General features: G+C 48.2%; 1 protein-coding gene across 2 annotated transcripts in view; it reads right to left on the reverse strand.

The window, feature by feature from the left end:
* Positions 1 to 979: 979 nt before the first annotated feature.
* Positions 980 to 15,173, reverse strand: part of DHRSX (dehydrogenase/reductase X-linked) — a 141,625-nt gene continuing 127,431 nt past the window's right edge. For both annotated transcript variants that reach the window (XM_059157922.1, XM_059157923.1), the window contains one exon: positions 980 to 1,438. In XM_059157922.1, the coding sequence (XP_059013905.1) occupies positions 1,235 to 1,438 (204 nt within the window). In that variant the 3' untranslated portion in view covers positions 980 to 1,234. The remainder of the gene's footprint in view (positions 1,439 to 15,173) is intronic.

A 15,173-nucleotide genomic window follows, 5' to 3' on the forward strand; every position in this document is an offset into this window, starting at 1 on the left:
CTGTCCGACTGTCTGTGTATGGATCACCATTCATTCTCCTGGTAGACAAGCTGCCTGTGCCTACAGATAAGGGAGGAACCAGAAGAAGATGTCCAGCTCAGGTGGGGTCTGATGAGCTGTGATCAACACCCATGACTGGGCATCAGAGATGTTTGTGGCTACTTCAGTATCATGGTTTAAGCATAAACCAGGCCCTGCAGAAGCCTCTAGGAAGGATGTCAGGAGAAGTGTAAATGGACATTCTGAATGAGAAACAACCCAGGAGAAGTTCACGGGTGGCAATGTGATGGTGAGTGACAGGGAAACCGAGGCCCCTTCCTTTACGTGTTGCCCAAAACAAATAGTCATGAACGCCTTTCCCTGTCCCACAAGATGTTGCACTGAGTGATTACAGACTCCTCCCCTCATCCTGTCCTGTAGAACCCATGGGGAGTGCCACCTAGATCCCTGTCTTGTGTCTGTCCTACAGAACTCCATGGGGAGTGCTGTCCAGACCCCCCTCCTCATTCCCATCCTGCAGAGCCCCATGGGGAGGGCCATCCAGATCCCTCTCGCCCTGTCCTAGAAAACCATATAGCGAATGTTGTCTAGGACCCTTTGCTCCCACCTGTTATAGAGAATCCCTAACACGTCTGGTTAGGGTCACATGACTCATGGGCTTGAGATAGATCATGACAGCAGCTCTAAGGCTATAGCTGGAACCTGGGACCAGGTGACTCTCAAAGGATGGAGTAGAATATGGGTTGTTACTTGAGCCTTAACCCGACAGACAGGGGAAGGCTCATGTCTCTGTTTCACGGGCCCATAATTCAAAGCTGGGAGTCTGGAAAAAATGGGTGAATGGAAGAACAAAGGACATAGGGGACCCCAAGCCCTCTACAGCCCTAGTGGTTCTGCTCCTTTGAAAGTGCCCACCTGACCCGGAATGTGTCTCCCAAATCTGGTCCCTGCACTGCGCGAAACAAGGTAGACTGCACAGTGGGATTAGGCAGCATTTAATTGTTTATGGCACTTGCAGAAATCTGGCACATGATTGATGGCTTGGGACCACCTCCTTGGGAATGACATTCAATGTTCCTTTTGGTCCTTGACTTCCTGCCAAGGCAGGAGAGCAGACAGGGGACCTCTGGGGACACAGCCCTGAAGGCAGGCAGCTGTGAACAATGCAGACACGGGGATCTGTCACAGACCTGTGTTTGCTGGACTGAAGGCAAGGTCTTCCCCGACGTGGCAGCTACCCCGAGAAGGTGTCCGGGGTCACGTCAGTGATGCCGGTCATCTGGCAACTCCTGGCCCACAATTCTCTTTGAAGATCTAGGTCATACGTGACCGCGAGAGACTTGGTCTCTTTCTCGTTGTAAAGGTAGCGGCCGCCTATTCCTTCCAGGTCTGGGGTGACTGCCGCGTAGACGGATGTCCAGGCTCCTTCATCTGGGGTCTGTGGGGAGAAGGAAGAAGGCCAGGACACGTTAGCCTTCAGGGCAGTGTGCATGGGATTCTCAGGACCCCCACAGATGTAGCTGAGTAAGAGACAGCACGCTCATCTCCTGGGTTGGGATACTCAAGCGGAAAGCCATGTGTACAACCTAGCCGAGCTGATGGGTTAATCCATTTCCATAGGCAACAATGCATATTAAAATCTGTGATGAGGACAGTCCAGTTTTGCAGCTCCTGGTGAACCCAGAATGCATATGCACTGGTCAAAGCAGATGAACCCTGAGCCTCTGTGTTTAAGCAACACTAGGTAGCAAGCGGGTAAAATGTGACCACCTTGGAGAAAGGCTCTTTTGGTGAGCTTCCTGGGGGGAAGGAAGCATTCCTGGGCTATGGTCACTGCTCACGAGGAAAGCAAAGTCCAAGTAGGAGCTTAAAATGCAGAGGACACGTGAGGTTTGGAGATTTGACTCTGGCGGAAGGCGGCACCGTGGGAACACGGCACACCCTGCATTCTGGGGTGGGAGTCGGCATGGTCAGTGGGTTGGCATGGTCAGTGGGTTGGCGTGGTCAAGGGTTGGCGTGGTCAGTGGGTGCCAGTGAGCCAGGAGGAGCTCAAGAGATTGGAAATGGCAGGAACCAAAGCACCTCCATCTGCGGCTACGATTCTAGATCTGGAAGCCAACAGAGTTTCCCCCTGAGAAGATAAAGACTTTTTCAGGAGCTTGTCTTGTTTAATCAGTTTGTGGAAATTGGCTCAATCCTCCAGAGCTTCTTACCAGACTCTGTAAGTCTATACAGCTGACCCCTGACCAACCCAGGTTTGAACTGCACGGATTTTTCCGATAAATGTACCACAGTCCCGTAAACGCATCTTCTCTTCCTTAGGATTCTCTTAACCACGTTTGCTTTCCCTCACTTCCTCTACTGCGAGAGTCCGGTGTATAACTCATGCATCATACAAAATACGGGTGGATCTGCACTTTAGGGCATCGCTAAGGCTTCTGGGCCATTGTAGGCTATTAGCAGAGAAGCTTCAGGAAGTCAGAAGGGATACCTGGATTTTCAGCTTCATGGCGCCATGCACATAGGAGCTTATGGACAGACACACGCACTGACGTGCCCGCACCCACGTTTATACCTAGACGTCCTCATCGTCCACCACGCTGGCCCTGACCACCCAGCTCTGCTCACATCCAAGGGGGCTGGAAAAAGGAGCTGTTTCGTGGCTATAATACGTCTCGTGGAGAATTAATCACATCCACTTACCCAACTATCACGGGCTTAAATACATGATAGATGCTGGGCTTCGAAAAGCAACCGCGGATCGTTTGTAGAACATTTTCAAGGCCTTGGGCTTATAATGAAGACGGAAATGAGATTTCATTTGTATTCTTTAATTCCTAAATGTTTTGACAGCTCACGAAATAGATGGTTTTATTCATTTATTTCTCATTACGTTGCATATCACATCCTAATCATTCCCCATCCGAGCAATTATTGGTCCTGCCTGTGTAAAAGGGAGCGGGTCATGATAAATGTTGAGGTGCACGTGTGTGTATAAACACGCACACAGACACACGGTCACGTCCACGTGCATGCACATGTGCTCCCACTCACCCACATGCACGCACACAGTCACACAACTTGGACCTTTGGGGATTTATCTGCGTCGTCTGGAGTTGGGAGGAGACACACAAATTTCTCAGGACCCGGGTTTAAATTTCGACGTCACCGCCTGTGAACTGCGAGATCACTGCTGTATCAGCCTCCCTCCTAAGACTATTTCCTCTCCTGGAAAACGACAATTCTAGAAAAAGTTCTCCCACAAAATTGTCAGGGAGAAATGCAGGACATTGTACGAGTGGAAAGCTCTGGCCAGTAGAAATCCAACTGCAAATGATCCACAGAAACCATGACCCGGGTGACCATACTATGGGCTGGGCACTGTACTAAGCAGTAACACCTATTTTACAGATGAGGACCCAAGGCTCAGAAAAGACTAGTCTTTCCCCCATGGCACACAGTTGGTGGGGGGAGGAGCTAGGGTTTGAACCCAGGGCCACCAGCTTCCCAGTCAACATCCCTCACCCATAGCACGTGCTGACTTCTCCAAGAAATGAGTCCAGAAGCTGGTGGGAGAGTGGATTTAGGTGGACGTCTTTATCCCGGTGAGCTTTTACAACAGGACATGTCTCATGCAGGGAGAGAGCCACCAGAGCTGGTCCTGCAGAGTGGAGAACGTCCATGGGGCACAGCTCCTGCCTCTGTCTGGGCAGCCGACGTGTGCTGAACCGGAAGGTTGACCATCAACCAGAATGCCTGAAAGAGGCTGGACCATGTCCCTGCAAATGCATATATTGAAGACCTCACCCACGGGACCTCAGAATGGGGCTTTTTTGGAAGTGGGGGTCTTTAAAGAGGGGATTAAAGTCAAAGGAGGTTGTTGGTGGGGACCCTGATCCAAAAGGGTTTGGGTCCTTATAAGAAGAGATGAGGACACAGACACGCACAGAGGGATGACCATGTGGGGACACAGGGAGGACATAAGGTCTACACGCCAAGGAGAGAAGCCTCAGGAGGAACCAGCCTTGGCCCCATCTGGATCTCAGACACCCAGCCTCCGGGTCTGAAAGACAATGAATGTCTGTGGTTGAAGCCACCCCATCTGTGGTACATTGTCTCGACAGCCCGGGAAGACTAATTTAATGTCCAAATGATTTCTCCTCTCCAACCGGGAATGTTAGTCTATGGAGGGCAGCAGTGACAGGTAGCTCTGGCAGCTGTGTGCCCATCCCAGGAACGAGCTGTGTGTGCACAGCCTTCCCATGGAACAGGTGCTTATGACTCTACTCGTCTCCTACACTCAGAGTCATGGGAGGGACATGCTCAGATTCTTTAAGATAGACCTAAGACCAGCAGAGACCCCAACAGGCAGGAGATGTTTCTTAAATACGTCTCCAGTGAATACATATATCTTGTGACGGCCTGAATGTACGTGTCCTGTCCTCCCCCAGTTCCTATGTGGAAGCTCTAACCCTCAATGGAATGGTATTAGCAGGTGGAGCCATTGGGAGGTGATTAGGGTTACATGAAGTCTTGAGGGTGGGAGCCCTGACAATGGGACTGGTGTCCTTATAAGAAGAGTTGGAGACCCCAGAGCTCTCCCTCTGTCCATCACGTGAAGACACAGGCAGGTAGCCATTCGTGTCCAGTAGAGAGCTCTCCCTCTATCACGTGAGGACACAGGCAGATGGCCATGCGTGTCCAGTAGAGAGCTCTCCCTCTGTCCATGACTTGAAGACTTAGGAAGTCTCCAACCTATGAGTAACAAGTACCTGTTTCTAAGCCTCCCCAGTCTGTGGGACTTTGTTAACACCGCCCAAGCTGAGGAATACGTGTCCCAACACCAAGATCTATATTTAAATGATGCTGTGTTCTCGGTTATGAAAAAATCCACAAAGAAGCAACAACTGCTTGTCCTTTCCTGAATCTCTCTGAGCTAGAACCTTGCACACTACAGTCACAGTAGAGGTGAAGTCACCTTCAGTGGAGCATAAGAAACACATGCACCATGCATGGTCTTTTTCTATTCCTTCTCTCTTCGCTCACTTTTCCTTTGTTTCCTTGTGTTCTTGTTATAGACGTCTTGCACCTGTGGCTCATGGTGTGGTGATTGACCACTGGCTGGGCACCAGCTCATTGGCTGGATGTCCCCAGGGAGCCACCACACATACACACCGACAAGGAAAACCATGTGAGTTGACTGCGAACGGGACCAGCACAAAGCTCTGCTGCCCTCAAAGATCGTTTTCACTGTGGTGCTCCCTTGCTAACTCGGGGCTTCATGTAGGGGCGCCATGTTGTCAAAAAGGCAAGATCAAAAGGCTTCCTCTCCTATGACCTTTCCAGTCTGTCCTTGCATGGTGAACACGTAGATGTTATCTCATGACTAATAACTTCAAGCTTGGGGTTGTTCACTCCCAGCAAAGAGAGTTACTAATCCTTTCTTCTTTCTCAGGATCACTGTTTGGGTCATTTGGTGCTGGAACTTCACGTCCTAGAGAAGCTCAGCACAGCCCACGACCTGCTGAGAGCTCCGAGATCATGAAACTCCAACACGCTAATGATCACCAACCAGAACAGGTCAATGAGGCAGAACCTCTTGCTTAATTTGCCAAGGACGATCAATAGGAAGATAGCTGATGAAACTCAACACTGCTCTTCAACAAGAAAATGGACATTTTGTGCTGGTTTCTATGACCACGCTCCTCTCCTGGAATTTTCTAAGCTGAGCATGGAATTCTACAATTTATTCACTGTTTCTTTTTGTTTCGCTGTGTTTAATTCATCTGTAGGGATTGTCTCCTCTAGGAAAGTACCTGGGATCCAGGTCCTCAGCTGTGTTTAAAATGTCTGGGAATTCAGGTCTATGATGATGAGCATCATGGCGGCAAATTGGCAACTACCTAATTAAGGCAGATACACAGAAAGACCCAAATTGGCTGTTCTCTCGTTCTGGCCTCAAGGAAAACCAAGGGCAGATGATCTCAATCAAATGGAAAATCTGCAGATCTATCGAACTCTCCAGCAAAATTTGGTATCTGCCCCTGGGTCATTGGAGTTGAGAAGAGCTGTATTCAAGCTCATTCCCAGGAGGATGAAGTGTGTTTCTTGGGTGCCGAGTACACAGAAATCAGTCGGCTTCTGCACAGATAAGAAGATCCTCAAGACAGTGGTTCCCCCGGCATAAATAACTTATCCCATTTTATCGGCAGCTTGTAAAAAATGAAACAAAACAAAACAATGAAATAAAGATCATCCGTAAAGACTTGTAAAAAGTGAAAGCAAACCCAAGAGTGGACGTGTTGCTTCCATCAGAGGCAGGAGGATCACTAAAGAACCAGATGCCCGCTGGGAGACCAGGGAAGAGGGCTCCGTTGTGTTTCTAGTTAAAGGTCGGCTCTGCATGAAACCGGGGCTGGTCCTGGCAGCGACGCACCAAGTTTTAATATGATTCATCCCAACAAATGTTTATTAAATGCTCCCCAACGTTTTGTGGGCTCTCGGGGCCAAGAAAGGCAATTTTGAAAATAATCCCTACCACCGCGGAGTTGACAAGAGGCAGGGGCTGTGGGGTGACGTTTGGGCACAAGCGGGTGAAAAAAAAAAAAAAAAAAGAAAAGCAGCAGCAGCAGCAGCACACTTGGTAGAAAGAGGATAGAATTTAAAGCATGCTAAATAGAGCTGCAAGCAACGTCGAGTTGGAGGGAAACATGAATGCCTTATAATTACCTAATTACACAGGGCTTTTCAGTATCGGAAACGCTTCCACATATATTATGTTAGCAATTTTCACAACAATCTTATGAGATATTATTATCCAGAATTAACAAATTACCAAAGCGAGGGGCATCGCGGAGGATGGGAAGGAGAAGGAAGGGGTGGCCAGATCTTGCTTCTCCCAGAGACCCCAACCCTCTCCATCTTGGTCCTTAATCTGCTTCCCTATAGGTCCATTCCCCATGCCTACAGCTTCCTTTCTCCTCTCCTTCCCTGTCTTCATCTCTGACGTGAAAAGCTGATCTCACTCTCCTCTGAGCCACAGACACATGCATCGCAGCCCAGTTGGCATGTGAAAGTAGACACCCTACTTCACCCACCTCATGGTCAAGCATCCCCAAATCCCCTCCTGGGCATTTCTCATCACCCCACGTCTGGGATAGGCACCACCATTACCCTCATTTTCCTGAGTGAGAAACCCCAGAATTATCCTTGAGTCTCCCAGAGCCACAGTCAAGATGTCTTCATGTTATCTCTGGAGTAGTGTTCGGGATGGTTTCTCTCCCTCTCCACCACTGGAGTACCACCTCCACCACTGGAGTGGTCTGTAAACAGACCCCAGGTGCCCCCGTGTCCTGCAGTCCATCAGATACTTTGTAGGTTGATCGTATTACTTCCTCACTGACATTTCTCAATGGGCACCCAGCCCTAACCTAGTAATGTGGCCATGGCTTCTAACACATGATGAGCTTCTCTCTTTGGACACCTGTAGTAGGGCTGGGAACAGCTGCTTTTGGGATAATTGAGACATGGGCAGCTCAGATCATTTCCCAGTCTTGGGTTCAGCTGGGGGACACAGCTAAGAAAGAGGTGGCATCCGTTTGACCCTACCTGCCATCTTGAACAACTTTCTGCATCATGTATAATTCCAGCATTGCTCATGGACCCTGGTTTAGCCTTCAATCCACCTTCAAAGGCTCCATCCCCAGCAAAGCCTTCTCCTCTTGCCCCCAACACTAGGGGAGACTACTGCCACCCTATTTGTCCTTTTGTCACTCGTACAAAATGCTCAAAGTCAAAATGAGTGGTAATGAGTTGAGTTCCCAGAGCCCTGGGTACATCTATGGGAGATGCCTCCCTTGATGCCTCAGTGATCCGTCTTGATCACTCTATGCCTGGAGGGTTGCACGACGTATCATCAGCCTGAATGAGAATCAATGACTGACTCCCTCTTCCAATCCTCCTGTATGAGCCCACCTGATTTGATGTAATCTTCATGATATACCTGCGAGGTGGGTCTTATCCCACCTGCTTTACAGGGGAGCAGCTGAACCCAACACACTGGGCAAAGACACAAGATCTTTGTCTTGAGAGCAGTCTGGACAGCTGAGATCCAAGGAAGGAGGACCTGAGTTTCCTTTGGGTATTCTTGGAGAAGGATCACAAACTCGGTGGCTTAAAACAGCTCAGATTTATCATCTTAACATTCTATAAGCTCAGGCGTCTAAGATGAATCTCAGTGGGCGCATGGGCTGGGGCTGTATTCCTGCTGGATCCTCCAGGAGAGAGTCTGTCTCCTGTCCCCTCTCCTTCTCTGACTTGTAACCTCTGTCCTGTCTGTTATGAGGACCCCTGTGATGACCCTGAGCTCCCCGGGATCACTGGGGATCTCCTACATCCCAGGGTGGAAGAGGAATGGTGGTAGGTTCCTGTAGCATGATACAAGGTCAACTGAAGGTTGTTATTTCAGTGTGCTTGAATGCTGAGGGATGATGGGGAGAAGCTGAGGACGCAGAGGTGGGGAGAAGCATCGCGGTACATGTGTCCTTGAGTTGATTAATTAAACGTACCACTCTCCTGACACATCCATCAAAAAGCAATCAATGGCCCCGCGACTGGGTTGATTCAAATGCATACTAAAGAGAACCAACCATCACTACTTCCTATAGGTTGTTGGGACGTGGGCACATTCTACACTGTCAGTTTGATCCTTTTTAGTTGGAGGCTGGTGTAGAAAGTGATTTCAAAGAGGCCTGGCATTGTTTGAGGTGAATTCCTCACAAGGGTCCCGATGTACCCAGCACCGAGATTTACGCTTTTCCATGGTACCCACGGACCCTAACCTATAAGATGGTTGGTTCAGATAGGGATGGTATCTCAATGCAGCAGCCCCAAGACCTGAGAGATACAGGATTTCTGCATCAGCACTGGCTTCACTGGGTCTCACGCCCTCTGAAAAGCTTCACTGACGCTCGCACAGAGCCCGACAGAGCCCACGTGTACAGAATGGTCATCACGTGTGGACACACCAAACCTGTCGCCTTTACAAACTGCTTGGGGAGGGAGACACCAAATCATGCGTTTGTAGGACGGCACACTGGAAGGGAAGGCAGGTAATTAGGCCCTAAAGGGAGCGCCAGGGCACGGCTGACTTTGTGAGAGTTGCTTGGATGGAACCACCGGCAGGCAAGGAAGGCAGACCCTGAGAAGAGGTTCGGTAACTGTCCTCCTTAATTCCCAGGCTTGAAGAAATAGTTATCGACGGGATGGAGCCGTCTACACGAACTTGAGAAGAGCGACGAGTCCCCAAGCAAGCAATACGGATAAAAGAAAAATTGGAGAGCTGAACTGGAACTATCCTTCTGAAAATTCCCCAACCCAGAGAGTGTGCAAAGGCTAATATTTCCAGTCTTCAAACGCACAGACTTGTCATGATGATTCCATTAGGCTGAAGTGTAAGAGAGAAAAATGTGGGGGGAAATGGGCTTCTCCATTGTCTCATTCTTTGACTTTTTTTTTTTTTTTAAACCAAATCATCAAGGCTTTAGGATCCCAATGTGACAAAGATGGCACAGAAGGAGATCTACAGCACTGGGGTAAACGCCAAGAGAGAAGTCATCAATGAAGCGGTTGGAGACCCAAAGGACTGGTCTACTGAGGAATAACTGAGAATCCCTGTAGAAACTGGGGGCGGTTCTTTCTAAAGAAACATACTGGTCCACATTATCTGAATAAGGGAGTTAAAGCAAAGAAAAACACAATCATCTCTCTAGACCAGAGTCAGGAAACATTTTCAGTAAAGGACCAGACAGGACATATTTCCCACTTGGTGGGCCATCTGGGGGTCTGTCGTAACTACTCAGCTCTGCCTTGATCCCAGGAAGAACGCGAGAATGAACAAGCACGTGTGCCAATAAAACTTTATTGACAAAACCATATGGCCGGCCTGTTGGCCGTAGTTTGCCTATGTACCGAACTGTTTTGTTTCTGTACGATTAAATATTCATCCCTCATTCAAAGGAAGAGCAAAATGGGAGTGATACATAGCACAGTCCATAAAAAAGTAAAATGTGCAAATCCTAATAAATATAAGAGAGAGACATTATGTGCTTCACCCTCAAAGTGGAAAGTAAGATATGAGTCACCTACACCATGTATTATTGAACTGACTCTATCTTACATAAGAACATTTTCAAGAGAAACATACATTCTAGAAAGAAGAGGGGATATGATATTTGCACATTAAAAAATCAATATGGCTTCAAAATTAGATTAATTACATTAAATAGACTGAAAAATCTCTTAAAATTAGGACATCCGTGATAGCATCAAGATGGATGTAAGACCTGACACAGTCTCACAGTATTTGGAGCAGGTTTTGGTAAGACTGTCCTTGAAAGCCCAATGGAATCCTCCAGAAAACGCGGACAAGAGAACCTTCTAGAACCTTCTCATCTTCTAGAACCTTCTCATGACAGCTTGCGATGCCCCATAGAGAAACTGGGACAGAAGCAGACGTGGAGATGTAGGAGTGATCCCTCAAGGCAACACTGCTGGAAACCCCAAAGAACTGGAAACACCCCAAATGCTCCCGATCCGGAGATGGAGCAAAGCCGTGTTGTCCACCCATGTGGAATATACACCCCCAGGACAGAATCGACTTCACGGGTCCACAGGGATTGATTTTAAACATTTAACATGGAGAGTTGTGGGTTTCACGGGGTACCCCCCAAAACACAAGTTGAAGTCTTGACCCCGAGTACATGTGAATGTGACCTTATTTGGAAACAGGGTCTTTGCAGAAGTGATGAAGGAAAGGATCTGAGATGAGCTCACCCTGGATCAGGGAGGTCCTGAATCCAATGACGGGTGTCCTTGTAAGACACAGAAGAGGACACACAGATGCAGAGGAGAAGCCACGTGAAGATGGAGGCAGAGATGGAAGGGACATGATCACCAGCCCAGGGACGTCTGGAGCCCTGGAAGCTGGAAGACGCAGGAAGGGCCCTGCCCTAGAACCTCAGGAGGGAGCAAGGCCCTGCCCCGCCTGGATCTCTGTGGTCCTGCCCCGCCTGGATCTCAGACATCTGGTCTCCCCAGCTGGGGAAGAGGAATCTCTGTGGTTTCAGTCTTTTGGTCTGTGGTCACTTTTTACAGCTGCCCCCGGGTAACTAACTACTAAACAAACAAAAAAAGCAAATCACAGATCTTATTCTACTTACCAAAGGATCAAAGAATGCAAATTTAAATTTCAGAGACACACATGCGTGAGACATTTATAACGAGAAACAAGAAAACCGTTGATTCTACGGGTGGGGTACGGGTTAGCGTTTGCAGGTGCATTTGGGGGAAAGCGTGGGCACATCCACGTGGTGTGACAATGTGTGTACTCACTTATCACCGACTTCTAAATGTTTCATGTATTTCGCTGCCTTCACGGTTTGCACTATTTTTAATAAAACTGATATGCCACACAAACAAACATTAAAACTCTGTAAAACCATTATGCATAAATGCAATAGGAAAGGTATGGGTATGTACTGAGAATTAATAATAAGACAGCCCTGAAAAGCATTAGGATTCTGGTCACCGATTCCATCGGTGACCATCCGCAACACACCATCAAGCAATTCCCAGACACCATCAGGGTACCCTACAATCCAACCCAGTTCTGACCTATATTCTTGGCCATGGTGTCAAAGCTCCCAAGGCTCAGCCCTACAAGACTGCCCTTCACCCCCTAGGTCAGATGCCAGTCACAAATCCAGGTTGTCACGAATGGTTCTGACCCACCAGCTAAATTGGAGGTTCTCAGGACCTCCTCCTGGGGTTCTAGTAACCTGCTAGAACGACTCACAGACCCCAAGGAAACACGTCACTCACTACATCACGGGTTTCCTATAAAGGGTTGTAATTCAGGAACAGCCAGAAAAAGTGTGCATGGGGCCAGGTGTGGGGAGGGGCGTGCACTTTCCATGGCCTTGCCGGGGCACCTCTCACCCCAAAACTGCACGTGTTCACCAACCCAGAAGCTCTTTGAACCCTGCCCTTTCCATTTCTAGAAAGGGAGGCGTTATTGCAGAGGCGTGATGGATTAAATCTTCGGTCACTAGGGACCGATACAACCTCCAGTCCCTCTCTTCTCCCTCCGAAGGTCAGGAGGTGGGGCGGAAACTTCTGGGGTTGGCTCCCCTGGCCACCAGCCCCAGACTTAGGGGCTTTTCAAAAGTCCCCTCATTTGCATAACCGAAGAAACCTCAATGGCTGTCCTCACCGGAAATTCCAAGGATTTTAGGACAGAAACAGGACAAAGACCAAACAGGTGTTTTTATCACAAGTCACAAAATCCCCGGCATCAAGAAAGACCCAAGTGAAAGGAAAGACCAATGATTCTCAGTCAAAAAAAAAAAAAAAAAAATCACTGTGTGAAATCTCAAGGTCCCCACCCAAATTAAGTTAGAAATCCCTGCCGGTTTTGTCCTGAGGGTTACCCTCTCCTTTCCCGTTCTATTTTATGTTATTGGATCCTACTCTGTTCTAGCCTATCCTGTCCTATTTTATTCGATTCTGTCTCATCCTATCTGGTTTTACCCCTTCCCACCATTATTCTATTGTATTCTTTCTTATTCTCTCTTACCGTACCCTATCCCGTTCGGTTCTGTGCTATCCTATCGTCTATTAGCTTATTCTGTCTACGCTATCCTGTCCTATCCAATCCTAACCTATCCCATCCTTATTCTATTCCATTCTTTCTTATTCTCTCTTATCCTACATTCTGTCCTGTCCTATCCTATTCCATCATTATTCTATTCTTATTTATTCTTCCTTATTCTATCGTATACTACCCTATCCTGTTCTGTCCTATCCTATCTTACGGTACCCGATCCTATCCTGTATTATTTTATTCCGTCTATGCTATGCTACCCTATCCTATCTTATCCTATCGTATCTCACCATTATTCTATTCTATTCTTTCTTATTCTCTCTTATCCGACCCTATCCCGTTCTATGGTCTCCTATCTTATCTTGTATGATTTTAATAATAATTTTATTATTTATTATTTTATGTCTATCCTATCCTATCTTAACCTATGCTAACCTACCCTAACCTACCCTATTCTATCCTATCGTATCTCATTATTATTCTATTCCATTTTTTCTTATTCTGTCTTTTCCGAGCTTATCCTGTTCTGTCCTAGCCTATCTCAGGGTATCCTATCCTAGCCTAGAGTATTTTATTCCGTCTATGCTACGCTACCCTGTCCTATCTTATCCCATCATTATTCTAGTTTATTCTTTCTTATTCTATCTTACCATCCCCCATCCTGTCCTGTCCTGTCCTATCCTGTGTTATTTTATCCTGTCTACACTACCCTATCCTATTGCAATGTTCTCCCATCTCACCATTATTGTATTCGATTCTTTCTTATTCTATCATAGCCTACCCTTTCCCGTTCGGTCCTACCCTATGCTACCTTATGTTACTCTTTCTTGTTCTATTGTATCTCTTCTATCCCAGCCTACCCTATTTTGCTCTCTCATTGTTTCTTATCCCATCCGATGCTACTGTATCATATTGCTTCTATCCTATCTTATCCTACCCCATGCCACCCCCTCCTGTCATGTCTTATTCTATCTGGCTCTCCTCGACCGTATAACCCTCTCATCCTATTCTCTCCGTTATTTTCTATGGGAGAAACCTGGCAGCCGCGTAAACGTGGGAACAGAGAAACGGGGTGAAGAAACAGATGGGCTCCCATCATCCACGGTGCTTTCTTCAACTTGCAAAGCATCGAGAAGCTGACCCCGGGAAACACAACCAGACAGAAGGAAGCCAAGAAAATGAAGCCACGGTGGGGGGCGGGGGGCACTGCCCGAGCACACCGGTGACTTCAGAACAGACGGGAACACGTGGGCATTTAGAAAAGGAACGTCCGTTCCCTCCAGGATCAGCGGAAAGCCCACCCGGGAAGGCTCAACAGCACGACAAAACCTAACTGTACCTCCGGAGACGACAGACGACCCATTTTTAGCGCCTTTGACTCGATTTTGGCTTAAAGTGCCCCATCGAGGACCGCGAGTGACAAGAAAGTTGGGGTCGGGGAGATGTGCAACATGACAAACCGGGTTCATGATCCGTAATGATACGGAACGTTTTCTATCATTTTGGTTTTTTTTGTTTTTTCCTGAGCCAGCAGGTCCCCATGGGGGGGAAGCGTGGGCAAAAGGACATGAACAAAGAGTTAAATTCAAAAACTCAGGTGCATAAAGAAAATTTGGATTTTTAAGGGGAGCTGTGACGCAGAAAAAGAATCCCAGGGTCATACAGGAGGTCATTACACACAGCAGCGGCCAGACGCTGGCTCCCCAGTGCCCACAGACATTCCCATGAGCTGGAATGGCCCCGAGACACTAGTGCATGCAGAGCCCAGAGGTGGGGAATTCACAGCCACGTCCGTCACTGAAGGCACGTGCCCTGCCCCCCACGGCCCTGGAGTTCGTCACCTCTAAAGTTTGCAACCCCATTGCGGGGAGGAAACGAACACTGTCCCCTTGCCAAGACCCTGGAAGCCGGAGAGGATATGCCTGAGCCCCACGTCTGGGCCAGCAACACCGGCGGAAACTGGACGGCAGCAAATGCACAAGGAGTTGTTCCAAGAACCAGGATTCCTGTCCACTCACGGATCATTTTTTAAAAACCCGGAAATTTAAATGGGACCACGTGACTGAGAACGAAATATAAAAATACCAGGAGAAAAAAGTGGGGGATATGAGAATTTTAGAAGTGCCTACCCTGGTGGGGTGCCTTGTTTCCACCTTGTGCAGAATTCACGCCGTGTGCGTGGGGACAGGTACACGTCATGGAGGCTCAGTGTTCCTCCGAGATTGCTACTGGCTGGCCTTGGCCCCCTGTGTCACCTGCTCATGTGCTGCCCCCACAATGGGAGTGTCCTGTCTTGGAGCAAAGCCTCTGCTGTCCCCTCGTGGGACCCGTGGGACATGTGGGAGGCCCATGCACGGTTTTGGACACCAGAAAGAGCATGGACTTTTGTGCATCGGAAATCAACCAGACTTGGATTCAGAAACGTGCACGGCCTGTGACTCTCTGGTCACGGCGCAAAGCAGAGCCCTGTCCTCTGCCTGCAAAATCTGTTTTCTCCTTCGTGGAAAAAAAC

Source organism: Mustela lutreola, chromosome X (assembly GCF_030435805.1).
Source record: "Mustela lutreola isolate mMusLut2 chromosome X, mMusLut2.pri, whole genome shotgun sequence".
Classification (NCBI taxonomy): domain Eukaryota; kingdom Metazoa; phylum Chordata; class Mammalia; order Carnivora; family Mustelidae; genus Mustela; species Mustela lutreola.